Below are 22371 nucleotides of genomic sequence, written 5' to 3'. Positions count from 1 at the left end.
ACAGCGCTGGCCCCCGGCCTCTTAAGCGAGATGGGCGCACAACCCCAGAGTCGGTCACGACTGGCCCGTACGGGCAGGGGTACTTTTACCTTTGCCTTTAATGTACAATAGAGCTTTCTGAAATTAACCTTATCTGACCCCCTCAAAATACCCATATCATTTCTGTTACAATTGTAATTTCCTCTTGCCTATGGCATGTGATCAAAATAGAACCCAACTCAGTTAACCTCCTATCAACCTATGGAAATAGGACAATTGGTAGCTTAGCTTTCGTAGGTGGTGAGAGTTTAACTGGATACAATACCTGACCTGAAACACACACACACACACACACACACACACATATATATATATTGATGCTTGTTATCAACATACTTCAGGATTGCAAAAAGAATGATGCAACGTAAGAATTATTATAAAGTATAGTTACTTTCTCTCTCTTGATAAGATGTTTAGCTTCATAAGCTTTCTCAGTTTTTTAAGCAGGCAAAAAACACTAAATGGAGGGTGGAGAGAATAGTGACTAAACAATAGTGTAATTTGAATTTAAGTTCTTTATCACAATTTCATGTTTTCTGCTAATGAGGGTCATTCAAACAAAACATCTAAATTTGCCATGCTGATTTTGAGAGAGAGCTAGAAAATTCAGTATAGTGAATGTTGTTTATTCACTAGTAGCACTTCTTAAAGCCCAGTTTCATTTTGACAGGTTCCTCTTGAAGACACAGCAACACACAGAGATTCCTTCTTCATTCAAGACCTCAGACCAAACACAAAATATGTGTTTCAGCTGCGTTGTGTAACTAGTTGGGGAGAGCACTGGAGTGACTGGAGTAAAGAAGTAGTTGGGTTCACAGCTGAAGATAGTAAGTAAGATTCCAAACTTCTCCAGTTTGTTCCGAATTGTCAAAATGTGTTTCTGATTAAAAGGTTTCTACACAATAAATATGTATACATATGTGTAATAACTATGATACAATATAATGCAATTTGCCATTTAAATCATGAGTAGCAAACAAATTAACAAGTTTTCTTCCTTCTCTTACCTTGACCAAATTTGTCAATTTTACCATTTGAACTGTAAATCATCCCTGTATCTCAGAGGGTTGGTCCCCCCCCCCCAGTTATAGCTGATTACCATATGGCCAGCTGCTAATAAGTACAGTAGGCCTATAACTTACAAGCATTTACCTTGTGTACATTCAGCTTTGCATGCTTGACAAAATAATAATATAATAATTAAAAAGGGGAACCCGGGATATTCCCAGGGGAACTGAAGGAGGCTGTGGTGCGCCCGCTCTTAAAGAAAACATCATTAGATCCCTTAGATCTATCCAATTACCGCCGGGTTTTGAATCTTCCATTCCTGGGTAAGGTGATTGAGAGAGCGGTTGCTGAACAGCTTGGCAGGTTTCTGGATGAAACATTAGCTCTGGATCCATTCCAGTCTGGCTTCCACACTGGTCATGGGACCGAGATGGCTCTGGTCGCCCTAACAGATGATCTCCGCAGGCAGCTGGATCGAGGCGGGTCTGGGCTGCTGATTCTTCTAGACCTGTCAGCAGCCTTTGACATGGTCGATCACGAACTCCTGGACCACTGCCTTGCTGACGTGGGGATCCAGGCCACAGTCCTTCAATGTCTGCGCTCATTTCTCTCTGGTCGGGGACAGAGGGTGGTGCTTGGGGGGGGGATTGTCATCGCGCCACTCCTTGGTGTGTGGAGTGCCTCAGGGTGCGATACTCTCCCCGATGCTTTTGAACATCTTTATGCGCCCCCTCGCTCGGCTTGTCCAGAGTTTTGGGCTGGGTTGCCATCAGTATGCCGATGACACCCAACTCTATCTGTTGATGGATGGGCATCCTGACTCGGCCCCAGACACACTGACCAGATGTCTGGAAGCTGTGGCTGGATGGTTACGTGGGAGCCGGTTGAAGTTAAATCCTTCGAAGACAGAGGTCCTCTGGCTGGGACGGGACGATATGGGATTGAGGGGGCAACTCCCATCTCTTGCGGGGGTGCAATTAGTGTCAGCACCGTCCGTTAAGAGTTTGGGTGTAATCTTCGATACCTCCCTCTCTATGGAGGCGCAGATTACAGCTGTAACAAAGGCGGCATTTTTTCATCTCCGCCAAGCTAAGCAGTTGGCTCCTTATCTCTCTCACCCTGACCTAGCCACTGTGATCCACGTGACGGTCACCTCCAGACTGGATTATTGTAACTCACTCTATGTGGGGCTGCCCTTGAGACTGACCCAGAAACTCCAGCGGGTGCAGAATGCCGTGGCGAGACTCCTTATGGGGTCTTCGCTGCGAGATCACATTCATCCAGTACTATACCAGCTGCACTGGCTCCCGGTGGAGTACAGGATCAGGTTTAAGGTGCTGGTTTTAACCTTTAAAGCTCTATACGGCCTAGGACCCTCGTACCTACGGGACCGCCTCTCCTGGTATGCCCCACAGAGGAACCTATGGTCTGCAAATAAAAACATCCTGAAGGTCCCAGGCCACAGAGAGGTTAGGCTGGCCTCAACTAGAGCCAGGGCTTTCTCGGCTGCGGCTCCAATCTGGTGGAACGCTCTGTCACAAGAGACTAGGGCCCTGCGGAACCTGACATCTTTCCGCAGGGCCTTCAAGACAGATTTGTTCCACCAGGCCTTTGGTTAGGGCTCAGCCTGACTCCCTCCTCTGGCAACCTGCACAGAATTTTGCTTAACGGTTGCCATCAATTTGATTTTAATTAATTTTTATAATTGAAATGTTTTTAGAATGTTGGATTATTTGATTGTTTGATTATTTGATTGTTGTTAGCAGCCCTGAGCCCGGCTTCGGCTGGGGAGGGCGGGATATAAATAAAATTTATTATTATTATTATTATTATTATTATTATTATTATTATTACCAGGAAGAAAGACTTTGGCAATTCCATTCACCATTGTACCCAATGTGTTTTGACTATATACAATTTCGGCTTTAGGCATGATTCCCAAAACGTAACCCTCACATGAGTTGAGGGCTTACTGTGAACCACCAGCTCTCTTATCTTCTGACAGAATCAGATCTTTGACACAATCAAATAGAGTAACTATTGGGTTCTAATGTCCTCTATTTCACAGATTACCAACATACAAAAAAGATTTTATTTTTGGAGAAGACCAAATTGTTACCTGTCTGTATTTTAGCATTAATTCTACAACATACTTGATTTGAACCCCTATAAATGTGGTTTAAACCTTAAAGAGATTAAGAACTAACAAAAATGGTTTATAAAACAATTATTCTAAGTTGATATTGATAGTTTGATTTGGAACATGTTTCCAGAGCTATTGACATGTTCATTGATACTTGAAACACCAACTCTTATTCTCATTTGGATTGGTAGTTAGTACAAGATAAATAAAAATCCATGAACATGCTGTATGTATTCCTAAAAAACTTATTCTAGAAATAAAAAAAAATTATAATGACTTTCTGTACCCACTTTCTTATCTTCGCCACTCCCTTACTATATTCCTAACTGGTGGTGAGTAAAAAGTTTGGGCCTTTTAGCCCTCCTGGGTCTGTCTTTCCTTCAGATCACACAACTGTGATCCTTACTTCAGAAAAGCTGTAGGAGCCTCCCAGCCACTTTTCCTAGGTGCTTGTCCCAAATCATGGAGGTGATATCAGCAGACACATGCCCGGCTGTATGTCACAGCCAACCATTGGATGACTAGACGGCTGCTATTCTTCATGCTCCATCTACTGCAGCAAAGCACTTGTGAATATATATATAGGCTTGAATCTTTTTCAGTACCCTACATATATATTAAAGAAAAATGAATAGTGGGCTAAATAAACATGATTCTTAAAAGAGATGTTTGTCTTTATCAGAACCAACTAAAGGACCAGATCTGTGGAGGAAGATTAGTCCTGTTCACTCACCAGAAAACTGGACTCTGGTGCTGATCTGGAAGGTAAATAGTACCAAATTTACTACACTCTGAATGTCTGATTTCCTGATGTTCTCACTAATATCTGTCATCTGCACTCAAACATAATTCCTGTTATATGTAAACTCATGATACCATAACACATACTACTGTAAACACTTTCTTCTAGGTGGTAGCTTCTTTCACAACATATTGCACTCAGGATATATTGAAGTGTAAGATATGCACACGTGTAGCTTATAAAGTAAAAGACTTGTGTATGTCACATTTGCTACTTGTCCGTTTTTAAAATAAACAGGGATGAAGATCTTATGCTTTCTTAGTCCTTGCTTCTGCAAACTCTGTAAACATGGCACACGTGGATGTAGTTTCTGGATAACGGTTCTGTGAAATACTGCTTGAGAATTGTCCATGTTTAGCTTATGAGGCAAAATTATTTTGAGTGGAGTAATTTATTCTCTTTGAACAAAGCTTTAACACGTAAGCCTGATCTCAGCAAGTTACAAGATAGTGTGTTCCTGTCATAATGGATGAGAAGCATGAAATTATGTTAGTTGGAGCATTGTGCCCAAGGCCAGATGGTAAATATCATGGCTGAGTAGGACTTTGGAAAAGGTATCATGCATAGCTCTGTAGTAGACACGCTTTGCATAAAAAAGGATCCTTGTACAATATTGGTTAGGATCTTGGTTAGCAAGTCCAAGAAAGGCTCTGCCTTAGACATTGGTGAGCTGCAGCTCATCAGAATAGAAGGTTCTGGCATAAGTGACCCCTAAAGGTCTTACTCTCATTAGCTAATCTCAGGTGTTCACATATAAACTGTCAAATAAAACAGATCTTTTTCTATTTTGGACAGGAGTTAAATCCTTCTGAAGCTAATGGAATAATTTTGAAATACGATGTATCTATCTTGGGAAAGCCACCACTTCATTTTCAACAGCAATTCTACAGTCTGAACACCACACAGCTGACTCTAAATGTAGAAAATGGGACATATGAAGTGAGAATTAAAGCATCGAACAGTGTGGGTGAATCTCCTGCATCAGTTTTGCTGATCCCAGCAACTAACTCAAGAGGTAAGTTTTCCTACATGGCATTGAGTATATATTCCACTTTTTTGGCTACTTCACACATCCCATTAGAAGAGTTGCATGTAAGTTTAAACGAAATGGTCAACCACAACACTTAAGTGAATGCTACAGAAAAGTTTGTGCTGCACTCCTTCCTTGCTCCTGCTGCATGGTGAACAAAAAAACTTTGGCTTTTCATGTCATCTGAGCCCAGGTCCTTGGTTTGTATCTTGCTATACAAACTAGGAGCAGCAGCCAAGGTTTGTGCTTGCTGCTTGTCGTTTGTTAGGGGAGAAACAAACCTCAAGCCTGAGTTTGGAAGACACAACAAAGCCAGAGAAGTAGAGCAAGAACTTTTTAGCCACATGTTGCACATTCACACTAAATCATAGTTCGTTTCTAACTGTGGTTTAATGTGATGAGTAAACTGGATCCCCACAAGAGGAGGAAATATTTCAAACTTACTGAAGGATATCAGCCTTTCAGTTTCTGTTTGTTTTCAAATTAGCATTCCATCTGTCCAGTTCATTTTATTTTATTGCATGTATAATGCACCTTTCTTCTGTCATGGAACCAAAAATGGCGTACATGGTTCCAGACCATCTAGGTATTTGCCATACCCAGAACTGCTTAGCTTCAGCCATAAGGTGGCTTCAGATAATGCTGCTGCTTCCTCATCAGATCTCTTTTCTTTTAACTTAAGATCCAGGAGCTTTACAGGATAGCTTCTAAATGTTTCTGACTTATTTAAGGCAGTGTAGGCATTAGTAAATGGAAGCAAGCTTGTGAGACTTGGCATCTTCATTCTAACTTAGACTATTAGCAAAGCAAATAGAAAATACCAATACAGATTATTTATTATGAAGTCATAACCCGCAACAAAATAAAACCAATAATCCTACAAGCATCTGTCATGGATGCTTTAGCTGAGATTCATGCATTGCAGGGGGTTGGACTAGATGACCCCTGCCATGTCTTTAAAATTTATGAATCTATGATAAGTAAAATACTATAACATACAAATACATTAAAATGGGTTGTAATACTTACAGCCCCATTCTACAGAAGTCTATAGGTAAGAGGAACAAGTGGGGATTACATATCTAGTATCTGTAAGACTTCCTCTGAAATACGTGGCACCACCTAACAACTGAAACAGGAATAAGTACATATTAAAAACATCTTTTCTTCCCTTACTATATACTGCTATATTTATATGGCAATTTCTCAGTGTGGTGGACCTGACCACTAACAGGTCATTTTTATTTTCTGCTTTCGGCCATTGCAGCACAGTAGCTATCAAGGAGCAATGAAAACTTTATTAAACGTGCTTCAGAATGTAAACATTTGAATTATCTTTGGGTGTCAAAACTTGATTGAATTGCAACTTACCTTTGATGCTGTTTGATCTGTGACCTTGGGCGTCTGCTCAGGCTTTATGAACATTTTGTTGTAGTGAAATATAATTACAACTCTCCAACAACCCCTTTTAGTTTTATAATGTTTGAAATGTTATTCTTTTAGAAATAAAAATACTAATTTAACAGTATGTTTATGGTCATTTCAGCTCCTGTGAAAAATCTTACAGCATTTCCTAAAGATGGCAAGCTCTGGGTAGAGTGGATAGCTCCTAAAACTGATGTTAATAGATACATAATTGAATGGTATGAAGAGTGTGACAATTTGACATGTGCTAGTGAATGGCAACAGGAGTCTGGAACGAAAAATCGCACATTTTTAAGAGGTAACTCTCAATATTTATAAACTCTTGGATATTTGTAGAGTATGCAAACTTTTTTTATACCTTAAAGAAATGTGATTTTGGGGTTTTTTTAGATAAAAAGGCACTTGTAATTTGACATCTTTTTAAATATAAAAGAAATATAAATATGTCTGTAATATCTGATATTTTTAGTGAGTCTCTAAGCTCCTGTCACACATGGGGAGGAATTCCTTTAGGGCACTTTTTATAGGTTGAGAGAGATGAATTCAATGTTACATCATGCCAGTTTTGTCCTTTTGTGAAGTCTATCAGTGTGTGTGCCCTTCTTTGCCAATGACTGAACTCTGAATAAAATCAGTCTCCCTTTCATCATAGTCCAGAGGTGATCCTGCTTCTCATACCTTTTGTGTCAAGGGAACATATTGAAGCCTGCAAGAGAGACAACAGAGCTGAGTAGCTACACTAACAACAGATGGGAAAACAGACCTTGGGTGTTGCAGCTATGCCAAGAGTACATTTAGTTTCTTCAGGATTACAGTTTTCCAGTATAGTTAAGAAACTCTCTAACACTGCATTTACTAGGTAGCTTCAAAGATTTTTGTGGAGAATGCTGTTCTGTCCCCACCCATGGATAGCTTGGTCATCGCAACCCCAAAAAGTTCCCTTTTAGACATTTCAGATAGAGAATAAGTATGAAACATTTGCACAATCATTTGCCAGCATGTCCTGTATAGCATCCAAGATTCATTCAGATGTATTTTAGAATAGCTTCTAGGCTGTTCAGCTGACTTTCCAGGTGTTTAGAGTATTTGTACCCCACTCTTCGGCTGAAAACGCTGCTGGAGTGGAAATGAAGGGATTTGATTAAAGGTATGGAGGAAATTGATGAACTAGTGTTCAAAATGGAAATGTCGGTGGATCTATATATTTGAGAATATGCAAATCTGATTTTTAAAATTATTTCCTTAGGAGGCATAAAGCCACGGAAAAGCTATAAAATAAGTGTGTATCCATTATATTCAAATGGTCAAGGAGAAGAAAGATCAATACAAGCATACCTTGAAGAAGATGGTACGTTTAAAGCACCAGAATTTCTCTTGCATGACGGTAGCCAAAAACGTCTTCGGACTTCTGCATCAATAGGTGGCATGACTGCATTGGGCAGATGGTGTTTTCTAAGAAATTAACTCGCATTGTGCAGCTAGCTTAAGGGTTGGCCAAACCAGATTCATGTGGTCATATGGTTTCTATTTTTAATGTGATAAGTAAAGAAAGAAACCTCCAGAGTCTTTAGCTTTCTTCTGACGTGACTAGTGATCTAGTGTTTACTCATGTGCTCCTCTCCCCTTTGCTCTGGAAATATTTATGAAAATCTGTGATAAATGGCCTATACTTTTTAAATGGGAGGGTTTTTTTACTTTTTACTTCTCTGTACATAGTTATTAATATACGGGCTCTTATTATGCAAATCTTGTTGTCTTTGTTATTATAATAATTTCTTAGAAATCTCAACAAAATATAGACTTTGAAAATTAAAGGTTCTTCTTTTCTTACAATACAATCAGATATAGTATGTCATTTACCAGTATACCTTCAGGCTTGTTCCATATTAAAACAGAAAAAACAGCATTTTAATATAACAAACTTAAAAGATAAGCAATTATCTAGAATTTGCTCTTCAAAATTAATTTTTCAATATTTTCCACTAATAGCACCTGCTATAGGTCCCACTGTTCGCACAGCAAAAGTTGGAAAAACTGATGCCCTTATTGAATGGGAACCTCTTTCAGTAGAAGAACAGAATGGATTTATCAAATACTACAATATAATTTACAGAACAGCTACTGGAAATGAAACGGGTAATTGAGTTTTGCTTATCATGTATAAATATATGATTCAACTGAGATTACTTTTTCTAAAGGTATTTTAAGACTTACTTTGCCTTTTTCTCTACCCAAACTCCAGACATTTTAAGTTAGCATTTATGTCTGCAGCAGCATCATAATGTATAGTGATGTGGCACAAGTGTAGTAATTGCTATACCTCATTATGCATATGTTTTTTGCTGGCTCATATTTCTGGGAACAGTTTTTTTCTTTTATAAAATCATTCCTTTTGACTGTGATCTATAGGAACTTTCAGTCATAAATTAAGTACACTTCCTTCCAATTACTGAGTCAGCTCTCTTTTAGCCTTTTACAACTTCCGTGAAATATATAAAAAGCTCTTCAAGCTTTCATATCCTGACAAGCATAATATGCTCTATGTGAGCTTGTTTTGGTGATCTGGAGGTTGCAGTTGATGTAGAATGCAGAGGATACCTCTTGAATAGTGGGGCACTGGAAAGTCATTAGGCATTAAAGCATCTGAGTGCTTGCTGACTTTTCTGCAGCCTTTTGTGCACAGCACCAGCTGCTCATTTTGACTAATGAGTAGCATAATCTAAATATCTTACCCTCCTCCCATGTGCTCTACCACAGCCCCGAAAGATAAATGGAGAACATGCCCATTTGCCAAGATAGTAAGGTATCTCAGCAAATACTTTTTCATAGATTTATGCCTTGGAGTTTCTTCAAACCTTTTCATTTGATAGAGAGGAGGGTTTCTCCACACCTGCAGAAAGAAGGGGGAGCTTGTGGCCTGCTTCAGAAGTAACATTAAACCATGGTTTTGTACTACATGGATAAGCAGAAACACAAGCAAGCCATGGGTGATCGCTCTCCTCTTCTCCAGTGTTGACTGCAAAGGGTTTGAAAGCACTTCATGTTTTAAAGAAACTTAGGTTTATCATTGTTTCTAAACAACGGAAATGCTGGTTGGTGTAACATATAATTTGTTAAAAACAAACTAAGATCAAATTGTGGTTCCTGATCTTGGTTTGTATAGTTTAACTAACGAGTTTCACCAGTTCAGGTCTAATGATATTTCGGTTAGTTTAAAAAAAAACTGGAGGGGATGTTTCCGGTCTTCTTGTAGTCATGTCTGGAGAAGGAAGTGGGGGGGGGGGAGAATACATGAGGCTGAAACTTGCTTCTGCTCACATAACACTAAGTGCTTAGCATTTTGTAGAACCAGTGTTCTCAGAGCAAACTTCATTATTGGTGTGTTAAATATTTTTGTTTAAAAACACTTTTGAAGTTTGATCTTAAAGAAAGTGAAACATACATTATTTTACACTTCCTTTAAATTTTTAATTTATTGAAATGAAGGTCACAAACTTCTAACAAGATCTCTGTTTACACTTTCACTTCTTTTCTAGTAGAGTATTGAACTTGAAACAAGTACTGCTTATTTGGTGATAGAGGTGTTATAGAAGAGTTTTATATACCAGGCATGCAAGTTGAAGTACAGTCTTCACATTTTCTTTTTATTTGAATCATGAAAATTATAACTCATGGGTAAAACTGGTTTTGCTTGTATAGTGTTAATACAAGAGCTGTCTACTGTTTTATATAATGCATATCAAATGGGTGATTTTCATTTCCAGTTGTGTTTGTGGACCCTTCTAAAACGGAGTACCCACTGTCGTCCTTATCAAGTGACACTTTATATATGGTGCAAGTAGCAGCATACACAAAAAACGGAGGGAAAAGGGGCCCCGCTTTTACATTTACTACAAAGAAATTTGGTAAGTTCTTACATAAAATGTTTAATATGTTTAATTGTTGAACTGCTCAGGACCTAGTATGAGTTGGTAGTGCCACATGTCTAGTTTCATACTTCGTTTAACCTTAAGTAGTACTCTGGGACTGTGTATTCCACACTTGATAACCCTCACTTAATCATCAAAAGCAACCATTGGTCTCATCTGAAAGGTGGCTTTGGTGGCTGTCCATTCATCATGTGATGCCATCTAGTGCCCAATGACTGAAATGGCACTTGAAGTCAAAGCATCCGCTTAAAAGAACTGGAAGGAATAGAATACCTGTGCATTGACTGAGTGCATTCCCTGTCTTTGGACACTAGGTGGCATCACACCACACAGGTTGGATGGACACTCACTGAAAACATGAATTAAGATGGGTCAATATTACATGTTTTCTCACCTCTGCATATTACCTAGAGATACCTTTTTACATTATCTTCACATACTTAAGAGAGGGTTTTTTGAGTGGCTGTATCCAGGCTTTGGAACTCCTTACAGCGGAGGCTCATAGACCTAGCCCCCTTGTTGATGGCCTTCTGTTGGCAGGCAAAGCCCTTATGTAAGTGGGCATTTGGCCTGCCAGGGTGGATTTGTTCTGCCATATTACTGTAATTCATGTTCTCAATTAGTTGTCCTTTCTTACGTTTTAAATCTAATCTTCCTTTCTTTTGATATTTTAATTGTATTACTGCTTATTTTGTGTGGATCAGTTACTTTTTGTTCTGGATTTTATTGTTAGTCACCTTAGGCTTTGCCTTATTATTTATTTTTAAGTAGGGCAAAAGTGTAACAAAATAGAAGAATTTGCTTATTATGCCTTAAACCTCATCTAAATCATTTAAACTTTTTTTTTCTCAAGCAAAGAAGACTAGGGTCAGGTTCTGAAAGACTTACTTTATACTAATGGATTTCATATGATTTTAAAATATGGTTGTACTAAGCACAGCAATTTTAGGAAGGTATTAAAAACATCTAACATTTTGTCTTTTACCTTTTAGCGGAAGGAGAAATTGAAGCAATTGTTGTCCCTGTGTGCCTAGCAATCCTGCTATTTACTCTTTTAGGTGTATTATTTTGCTTCAACAAACGAGATAGGTAAGCATCCTTATTTCAGTACATTGCATGGATAATATGCTGTATTAACACTGAAAGAGGTATTAGGCAAAAGTTCTGAGTTTGCTCTGATTTGTTAAACTGGGACTTGGATTTTTTTTCCCCAACCTCAGGGCTGCATTTCCTCATGGGCAGTCTTGGGGCAGGGAGGGGCTGCTGCTTGACACTGGTGGAGACAAAATGCCAGAGAAACAGATGTTGTTCTTTGGATAATAGGCTACATTGCAGCCATGCAAATGGCAGAACTTTGTACACTCATATCTCTCCATCCAGGCAAGCAAGGGCAACTATCACAATTCAAGGGCATGTACCAGCCAGGCAACAGCAGTGGAGAGCACAGGGTCAGGGAAAGGGGTATAGCTTGGGGTGGATCCCATGTTCACATTCAGGCCCTGAGCCTGACATTCCCCACCCCTGCTTTTTGTAATCCTACAGAAAGAATTTGTAACACTTCTCATATTTTAGGTGTGTGTGTGTGTGTGTGTGTGTGTGTGTGTGTGTGTGTAATAATTTACATATTACCTTTCAGCTCTTGAAAGTACCCTCAAGACAGTTCATAGCATTAAAACAGCTGATGAGCAGATTCACAACGTGGTTGGAATTAAAGCAAGTCCGAATCCTTTAGTTTTAACCCACCTGCCTAAACATTGTTGGAGTGGGGGAGTACAGTTATCTCCTTTTAAGCGAATGTTCCACAGCTAGGGTGCTGCAGCAGCGAAGGCCGTTCCATATCCTAGCCAGCCACGCCTCCTATGGAGATGGCACATGGAGCAGTGCATCTGGCTGGGCTGTGGAACAGAACCTTCTTGGTTGTGTCATGGATTGCATGCATTTGTTTAGAAAGAAAGAAAACAGACTTTTGTAGTTTTGGGGCCTTGTTGCTCCTTCCTTTTACAGCCATAGTGATGCTAAGTAAGGAAAACATTCCAACCTGGCCCAGTGCAAGTCTCTCCTGGCTTCCTTTTCTCAGTCGGAGCTGCCCTCACTGTGAAGCTGAAAGAGGCTGGCAGTGGTTTTCCAGATCTAGCATCAGACCTAGAATACTTGAAACATCTTCTGTCTGCATAATCTTTTCCCCTATTCACAAGGTGTGGCCAAGACCACAGGATCCCTGCTCACCTATATACAGAGCTCAAAAATCATAACATTAAGAATCTGAAAGTTGGAGCTTAACATCGGTGTAAGTTTTATCAGTAGGCACTTGCAATTGCAATGCAATGACTTGTCTCTTGATCCTTTGCCAGCATCAAGAAGCACATCTGGCCTAACGTGCCTGATCCTTCTAAGAGTGTTATTGCCCAGTGGTCACCACAAACACCATCAAAGGTAAAAACAAAAACTGAAGTACTTTGTCGTCTTCATCATTGTTTATTTGTATGCTGCCTTTTCAGTTAAACCACTAATGTGGCAGTAGGATGCAACTGTCCTAAGCAAAAGGATAGTAATGGTTGGGAAAGGGAAGTGAAAACAGGCTAGAAATAACGTATTTTATTGTGGAATTTAATAGCATCCATTCTTGGGATATGAGTATCACAAAAATTCTTCATAGTCCAACAGTAACTGTGACTTTCTGTTTAAAACAGGACTTGCATTAACAGAAACCAAAACTGAGTCTTCAGAAAAGTGTAGAGATGTTACAAGTTGCTCCAGAAATTAGTAGCTGAAAAAGTGTTGTATTGCGAGGGAAAATATGAGTGGAGAGTGGCTTCTTGGCACTTGACCTCTGCTACAAGTACAGAAAGAAGGGGAATAATAACTTGACACTTAAGGAAAAAGGGCATTTCAGATATTAGGACCAGAACGAGTGTTCACCGCCAGGTGCACTCTTGCACCCTTGAAGTAATAAATATGAATGCCTTTAGGGCAGAGGTGAACAGAAGATAGATAACGAATTTCAGGTAGATCTTTGGATAGTTTTTAGAAGATTACTGATGTTGCTGCAAACGGCTGGAGATCAGAAAGCAACTTTTCCTTTTGGATAACACTGCTGAAATAAAGCTCGGGGGGGGATTTGGAATAGAGAGCTCCTTTCTGGTAATGAAAAATTCTTGGGCTGAGAGGCACTCAGAGGTGCTCTCGTCTTCAATTCTAAGAACACCTCTGCCCCTCTTTCTAATCCACTGAATTGTGCTTGGCTCCAGCTGGTGGATCTGTGGGGTCTGAGAAAAATCCAAGATCCTGCAGGCTTGAAATCTGCCTACTCTTTTAGGGAACGTGGAGATTGCTACAACAAACTCTCATGTATTGAGATTTAAAGATGAAAAATAAAAAGGAATACCCAGTTAGATGCAAGCTCCAGCACTTCTCATTTGAAAAGTTGTGGAAGAGGGAATTATTGTTGCATTTTTGTATCAGTAAACCAAAATGTCAGACAAATATATTGACTGTATACAAAAATGTAAGTGGTAAGTTTCTCAATTAAAAAAAATCCTTACATGATAGAAAACATGGAAGAAACTTAATATTTTTAATCCTTTAAGTAGAAATAATTAATTTGCTATCCTGGAGAGAATCCAATTTTATATACAGAACCTTTTGAACCATGTTTGGGGAATAATGCAAATACGGCAGTAGCACTGTTGTGAACTTTGAATAATTCAGTATTTAGGCGAGAGGGCGTTAAAGCCAAAAGACTGAATTGGAGCTGCACTAACTCGCTGTTCAAGTAGCTATAAGTCCTAGAAGGCTTTTTGAGTGCATGCTAATGACAGCATAATATAGATCCTGAACATAGTTAATCAAGTTGCATCATTTAAAGGTAGCATTAATTAAATCTGTGTTTTTTTCCTTAGCATTTTCATCATTCCAAAGATCAGATATATCCAGAAGGCAGCTTTACTGATGTCAGTGTGGTTGAAATTGACAAGAAGTCATTTTCCGAACAGGATCCTAAGCCTTTTGACTTGCTTAGAAAGGAGAAAAATGCCTCCGAAGGGCACAGCAGTGGTATAGGGGGGTCATCCTGCATGTCTTCTCCTCGACAAAGCGTTTCTGACAGCGATGAAGGCGAACCTGCTCAAAATACTTCCAGCACTGTGCAGTATTCAACTGTTGTACCCAATGGCTACCGGGACCAGATACCTTCAGTCCAAGTCTTTTCAAGGTCTGAGTCAACGCAGCCTCTACTAGACTCGGAGGAGAGGCCTGAAGATCCGCCAGTGCTGGGAAGCAACAACTCAACACCAAGACATCGCTATTTCAAACAGAATTGTAATAACGATGATACAGTCACGGATGAGCCTCATTTGGATGGGGCAAAACAGATTTCTCCAATAAATGAGGAAGATGCTGCTGGACCTCAGACTTTGCAAATGTGTAGCTCTGGCCCAGATGAACATGATGTTGCCTTAGCAGGTGCTTTCCACCCAAGCCCCAAAGGACTAGCTGCAGAGTTTGAAACAATGAGAACAAATGCAGTGACAGAGGATGAGGTCCCAAAGTGTTACTTACCACAGACTGTAAAGCAGGGTGGTTATATGCCCCAGTGAGGAGACACTGCCACCAGTAGATACTGTTACATTATTGGTTCTGATAAGTTAAACTGTTTTTTTAATCTTGCTTCTGCTGAACAGTTCAGGTTCATTTATGGAAGAAAACGTGGACAACATGGGTTTGCGGACTTTGATTTAAGTTGGAAGTTTCCACCCGTTTTTGCAGAAATATTCCTTCACACACTACATGTCACTCAACTTCTCAGGCAAATTAGTTGCCATTCAGTTTTCTTCTGGGGCATCACACTTCTTTTAAAGTAAAATGGAACACACCTCGTTTTGTTAGAGGTAAAGGCATAGAGATGGAGACTGACTGTGAATACCTTCTTACAGGATGAAGAGATTAGTGTATTATATTATGAAATGTGCTCTTTTCATCAACTTTGTTGTCAGCTTTGTAAAAGTACAGTGTTTTATACTGGAACAACTGTGCTTTAAAAATAATCTGGAGACCAAATCTGTGGCCAAACCTATGGCAGAATCAAAATATTAGATGGCATCTAATATTCCCAGATTAATGGACCAGAAACACTTCGTTTGGAAATGTGCCCTCCTTGCCAGTCAAGAACTACAAGCCAGTGGAGTGAGATATTTACATGAATCATGACTATCAAAATACTATTAACGTCAAATGCCAGTATTTCATACCCTTCCTGTCTTGCAAATTGAGCCAAATCTACTGCCGTTTAAACACTTTTAGAACTCATAACCTGTGCACTTATAAGTGCACTTTTTTGCTTTTTATCAGGATAGACTTGGGTGAAGTAAACATATTTAATAATAGATAATGAAGTTATATAGTAAGTGTGTTTTTAAGGGGGAAAGTCCACTGCTCTTTCTGACTGCCAATGCCAGGTTCAAGTATTCCCTGCTGCCATTATTAATTCGTAGAGCAGAAGAAAACTGCATAGCCATGGCGGACCCACAAAGACATCTTGAAGAACTGCAATATTGGCACTCTGCATGGAGGGTTTTCTCTTTCGCCAATGAATAAATCTAGAAACATTTCTTGCAGATTCTGTTTGTATTTAATATAAAATCATTAAGTTGAGACTGATTTTTGAAGCAATCCAAAAGTACTACAATTGTTTTAACAGGAAATAAAAGTTAATTTGATTCTTCCTCAACAATTTAACTATGGTAGTGATTGTGTTTTGAAATCTCAGTGGCTTTTACTTTATAAGCTCTTGCACTGTAATTGGTGGCTATGAAGATCAGCCAGCCAGTCTCTTAAGAATGAATAGCTGTAAAACACATTTTAATGTTTTAAGGGTTTCTTCTATAAAAACAATTGATTACAGCAATGTTCTTGGAGTTCATAAATTATAATAATGAATTTGTGCCATAACCACCTCCAGACTTTTTTTTTTTAATGTTGAGCTAATAGATTTACAGGGACGCAGGTGGCGCTGTGGGTTAAAGCCTCAGCGCCTAGGACTTGCCGATTGAAAGGTCGGCGGTTCGAATCCCCGCAGCGGGGTGCGCTCCCGTTGTTCGGTCCCAGCGCCTGCCAACCTAGCAGTTCGAAAGCACCTCCGGGTGCAAGTAGATAAATAGGGACCGCTTACCAGCGGGAAGGTAAAAGGCGTTCCGTGTGCTGCGCTGGCTCGCCAGATGCAGCTTGTCACACTGGCCATGTGACCCGGAAGCGTCTGCGGACAGCGCTGGCTCCCGGCCTATAGAGTGAGATGAGCGCACAACCCTAGAGTCTGGCAAGACTGGCCCGTACGGGCAGGGGTACCTTTACCTTTACCTTAATAGATTTACTCTTCACCTGCTTGTAGTGCATGGCTCCTTAATGCCACTTTTATGATGCAGTTATACTTCATCCAGTGCTCTAAAAATGTAATGAATGCCAACAATATTCAGTCCATAGTTTATTGTGATTTTTCTATTTTTCAGAAACAAATCTTCCCAAGATTTATTTTGGGGGAAAGCAAAGTTAACACTGTGAATAGTGTTCTGGGTGCTTAATTAAACCCGCAATCCTAACACCTTACCTGGGAGTAAGCCCCATTGTGCTTTTTGAACTTGTCCTACACAGGCCTCAGTAAAATAAATGTAAGTTTCTCAGTGGCAAAAGCAGTCTGTTGTGACCATAATACAGTCTTCTTGTATGGTATCAGAAGTGTCAGAATCCCATTTTATTGATTGAGCTGTCTGTCTTCATGTTAGTCTCCAACACAGACAATTTAGTTCTACAATCACCTTACTTCATTACAGTTAAATATAGTTTAAAACACGTTGTTTGAAGTTTAGACTTCACCTTTCCTTTGGCAAGCTTACCTCACCAAAATTTAAAAATATTTTAAAATAAAATTAAAAAATAGTTCTTCAGTGGAAGTACTCATGAAAAGTTTTATTGAGCATTTTCAAAAGTTTGTCACAGGGTATGGTATGAGACAACATGGAACTATACCTTGCTAAAGCTTAGTAGGTTTAGGTCTGCTCTGTCCTGAATGGGGACTACCTAAGAGTCATGTGTGCCTTGCCTTGGGTTCCATAATGAAAGAAAGGCAAGCTATAAATTGTTTTCCTTCTCTGGTACTCTAAATGTGCTATCCCTCTTGGTGATTTGTTATGCAGAACACAGAGTATTGTCTTGACATTTATTTGGGAGGGGCTGTCTCAATCAAATCAATGCCACTAACAGTGCAATCTTATACATGTCTACTTAAAAATAAGCTCCCAGGTGTGTATGAAATCAGAATTCTAGCCTTAAGTTAGCAATCCTATGCACACTTCCTAGTTCCATTGAAACCAGTGGGATTTAACTTCTGAAGCTTTTCTGGTGTGCAGAGAGGAAATGTCCAATCGCCCATTGCCTGTGAAAGTTGGGCTTTAGTTCCACCTGGTGGTTGAAGGCAAGATGAACTCTTGGGAAGAGGAAGCTCCCACAATTCAGTTTACTCCTGCCTTTGTGTATTTAATACACCATTCTAATGTTGAAAAGAGGGTTTTGAGATTTTGCTTCCTTTGGCCACACCAAAAGCTGATTTGTGACAGTAAAAAATGGCACCTAACATCTTCCTCAGGCATGTCAACACTAAATTGCCTGAATCCAGTTAACAGGCAATGTAAGGTAAAAGGTTATTTACATGCTATATATATGTATCTTTGTGGGGGAGATTTCACATGTGACATGCTTATTTTCTGTATTGAGAAAGCCACACTGCAGAAATTGACCTTAAAGCACTGCTTTCAAAAAATACAAAACCAAAAAAACCTGAACGCCTGTTTTTAAACCAGAGTTCTGAAGCAAGCTGAAATAAAAATGTAAACCTTTTTTAAGGTTAAGTATTACCCATTCCTTTGTGAGAGATAGAATTGTTATGTAATAAAATTCTACATACATGTAATTTTGTTCATAAAATTCAAACTAATGTGGCATTAAGTGTGACTTATAATTAAACACTGTGGTTTACTTTATCATGCATGGATTTAAACCAGATTCTGTTCTTAAATACTCAGAATTAAGGCTGAGTTCAGTAGGACTTGCACATGGATGCCTTGCTTGCATTTGGTGTCAGTGGGGTGAAACAACAAAGACCTTCATACAAGCTCTGGGTTCAGATGTTCTGGAGCAATGCATTCCCTAACTCTGTATAGCATTTGTACATAGGCTGGTTGCAGGGATAGTACGAATACATTAACAGTTTATGCTGATACATGCATTCCATCCTATGTAATATGCTACCCATGTCTCTTTCTCACCTAATACTGCCTCCTTATGTTGCTTGTTAGCTAAAGTGATGGACCAACAAAATGTATGGAGGTATACCATGCTCTGTTCTGACTGCTGGATGGAATGTTAGCTGGAGAACTTTGTCTTTTAAGTCTGCATAAAAGTTGGAAACCTCATTTGATTTCAAAACAGCTGTGAAAATTTGATGCTGAACATCTGTATTGTAGCTTACTGCTCCAGACATATCTGGTAAAGGTTCATAAACGCCTTTTGATTGTCAACTCACAGTAATGCACACAGTGCTTAATTTTTCATCGGGACCTGTCTGTGCTGCAGCTTGATACAACCATTTACAATCATTCACATGACTAATATCTGTATTCTAGAAGGAAGGTTCTTGTCTGGGGCAATTAACTAAGATGTACTTCCTACTTCCTGTCTGGCATGGCTAGATGTGACCTGTTTCAACCAAGACCATACAAATGCAAGAGAAAATCTCAAAGATAAGGCACAGTCTTGAAGTTGCAGCCACTCAACTTCAATAGGTCACACTTTAGTGAAGACAACCTTCCACTAAAAAAAAGGAAAGCTGTGCAAACATCTTTCAGGCATGCCTGGAGCAATTCCCAGAATATCTTGGACAGTTGTTTCAGGTCAACTGACAGTCAATTCAGCTCCCAACTAACCACTGACATGTAGCCAACGGCTAGCCTAAACAAGCCCTTGGCCATCCCTTATATAAGAACATCTGATACCCATTCTCATCTCTATATAGGTGCATGTTTGTCATCCTCACAGTGTTATGCAAACTATTGTTAACATATCTATTTGTGTAGCCGTCAGTGTTTTTGGAGTACCGTATGTTGTATGTGTATGTTGCTTTTCTAGCTGCATAAGACTATGAAGTCATAATTAAAAGTTGTCTTTTTGTTTCTCAGTATTTCCCAGTAGTGTTTTGCTTTGTGTTTGTTTTGTTACATTATATTCATTAGTGCAGTGGCTACAAAACTGTAGGTCCATATATACTGCTGTGCTGGAAGAGAAATATTTTGGAAAAGTCTCACCTGTTTGATGCAGCCACCTCTGCCCATTAAAGCAGATTGACATTCAAAGCATTGATCCCTTCTCTGCCACTATATGGGTAGCAACATCAATTGGAGAGAACAAGGATGCAGTGGGCTTCACTGAGGTGGTCTGTGCTACAGCTGAGTTAGAATCTGTAGCACAGGCATTGTTTACTGATTAAGAAACTCATGAGTGTGAAGGCTACCTCAAATTTTAATCCAGAAAAAGGAACTGGTCCAGTTATTAAAAGTATGGGGGAAACATAGGATGGCATGCAAGGTAGCCAACATGATGCTCTCCTGCTGTTGTGGACTCCTCAACCCAGCCAGCATGGCCAAGAGTTAAGAGATGGAAGTTGTGAACTACAACACTTGTAAGGTTGGCTATCTCAGCTGCAATTTGCGGGGGGGGGGGGTCGTCTAATATGCCCAGTCACCTAATACACCAGGCAGCTCCGCACCGGGAGAAAGCTGCCCGGTGCAGAGCTGAGCCTGCCCACTGCTGCTTCCGCGGCGGGCGGCAGACTCCTCGCTGGGTGGCTTTCTCCTGGCGCGGAGCCCACCCACCTTATACCCGGCATATAAGGTGACCCCCGACTTTTTAACCTATTTTCCGTGGTTAAAAAGTCACCTTATATGCCGGAATCTACGGTATTTGTATTCTACCATCTTGTAGGAACTAGGATGGGTTCGGTGGTCAAGTATGCTTCCGAAAACGGGCTGTACAAGTATAACAACATAGCTTGACTTACCAGAGATACTGAAAAGGTTCCTCAAGACTTGCAGAGCTGTGCCTCTTCCTTGAATCTGAAAGCCTGAGCTACAGTAATCACCTTCCTTTTCCCTGGTGTCCAGAAAAAGACAAAGTCTGGAAAGCAATCTGAAGATGAATGCCTAACATATATTGTCCTCCTCCCTTGGAGCTCACAGAGGGGGAAGTAACAGGAATAGTTTACAACAACATTAAATCTTCTCTAAGATGTCACACAGGACTTGCGTGTCTTTAGTGCAACTAGCCATTATGCCCATGTCACGGAAGTACAAAACTGATGGCCTGGAACCATTTTAATTTATTTGGTAACAAAAAGGAGCATCCATAGAAATTTGTCACATCCACACCATACTCTGAATAGTCATGGCTTCTCTCAAAGAATCTTGTGAACTAAGAGATCTGTGAAGGGCAAACGACAGCTCCCATGTTTCTTTGGGGGAAGCCATGACTGTTGAGGTGGCATAAGAATGTCTTAAATGTATGGTGTGGGTAGAACCTCTAATGTTTTACTGAGCCAATTTCCCACTCTGCCACAAAAAAATCTAGCAATGACTAGTCTATGTCCTAATGCTATACTGTATTATCTTGCTTCACAATAGAGCTGCAAAGTCAACAATTGCACAGACACTAGCAATGAGAAGAGTTGGAAACAGGCAAACCCTGTGTGAGTTATCAGGCAAAAGTGAGGTTAAGATGAAAAACTGGCATTTTTCTATTACCACTGGTTGCCTGAACTAATCACAGTATACTCACATTCTGTTCATGAAATGGAATGTTTCACGATGTCCTTGAAAGATTGAACTCCACTCCTATTCACTTCACTCCAGTCTCACTTGTTACTCAGGGCTGAAACATATGCTCTCCCATCACTTGCAACTTCATAACAAAGCCATCTAGAATTTAGCAGACCACTGAATGCTTTAATTGGCATTTTTTTCCAGCAGCTCAGAGTAGGATGGTACATTAAATGACAAGTCTCACACCAATATTTACAAATTTGATCTTGTTCATGTATCTTATATCAATGCTTTGTATATGAACAATTTATGCAGCATTTTAATATATACCATGTTTGTTAATAATTTCGATGTTTGTCCTCACAGTAAATCTGTAGTGTACATCACTATTGTTTCCATTGACAGATGGAGACTGGGGTCTTAAGCCACTGAAGCACTAGTCAGGCATTCATTAACTGTGTGAGCAGAGACTGTCCATGCCAGTTCCACATCTGACTTTCACACAATTTAAAAGGGGCTTGTAAGCCTCTTAGGCTGAATGCAATGAAAGCCCTCCCCCGGATCAGGAATTCAGACTGCAGTTTAACAGGCTTACAATCCCCATTCACACCTTCCTGCGTGGAGCAGTAGGGGCAGGTACAACCTGTCTAGATGCCAAAAGAAGCACTTCTACCATATTGGAATACCGACAAAGGGCTGCCATGTAGAAAGGGCATGTAGATCTCCTGGCTAGGGCGTAGGTGGATAAAAAGGCTTTTTGGTTTCCCTAGAACCCAGGTCATCACCACAGCTGATTGCATGCCATGTGCTTAACCTCTAAAAGTGGCTGGTGTGGTCAGCTTTGGTAGTTGTGATCACCTGATTTGGAAATGCGATGGAACAAATTCCAAGTCCCTTCCTTTGCTCATCATTTCAGCATCTGTTTGGACAACTAACAGCAATTGTGGGGGATTATAATCTACGAAGTTTATTTGTGATACTGTCTCATTTCACCCACTCAACATCTGCTTGCACCTTGCTGCTGTATTAGGAACACCTACCACCAACAGTATGCTAGGCAGTCTGCAAAATACAAAAAATGATACAGAACTTGGCTTGGCGCTCATATTATCTTCATCAGAAGTGTGAGAACCTGTGGT

General features: G+C 39.9%; 1 protein-coding gene across 1 annotated transcript; it reads left to right on the top strand.

Annotated features, from left to right (window-relative positions):
* The first annotated feature begins 393 nt into the window (after positions 1-393).
* On the top strand, positions 394-16325 carry LOC128423686 (interleukin-6 receptor subunit beta-like). The gene is given in 10 exon segments (XM_053409124.1): positions 394-403; positions 808-866; positions 4788-5007; positions 6569-6745; positions 7694-7795; positions 8437-8583; positions 10212-10352; positions 11369-11465; positions 12728-12809; positions 14276-16325. Coding segments are annotated over 10 exon segments (1731 nt in total). The 3' UTR covers positions 14972-16325.
* Positions 16326-22371: the final 6046 nt, after the last annotated feature.

The sequence above is a fragment of the Podarcis raffonei genome, chromosome 11, assembly GCF_027172205.1.
Source record: "Podarcis raffonei isolate rPodRaf1 chromosome 11, rPodRaf1.pri, whole genome shotgun sequence".
Classification (NCBI taxonomy): Eukaryota; Metazoa; Chordata; class Lepidosauria; order Squamata; family Lacertidae; genus Podarcis; species Podarcis raffonei.
This window is presented reverse-complemented; position numbering and strand designations above follow the sequence as displayed.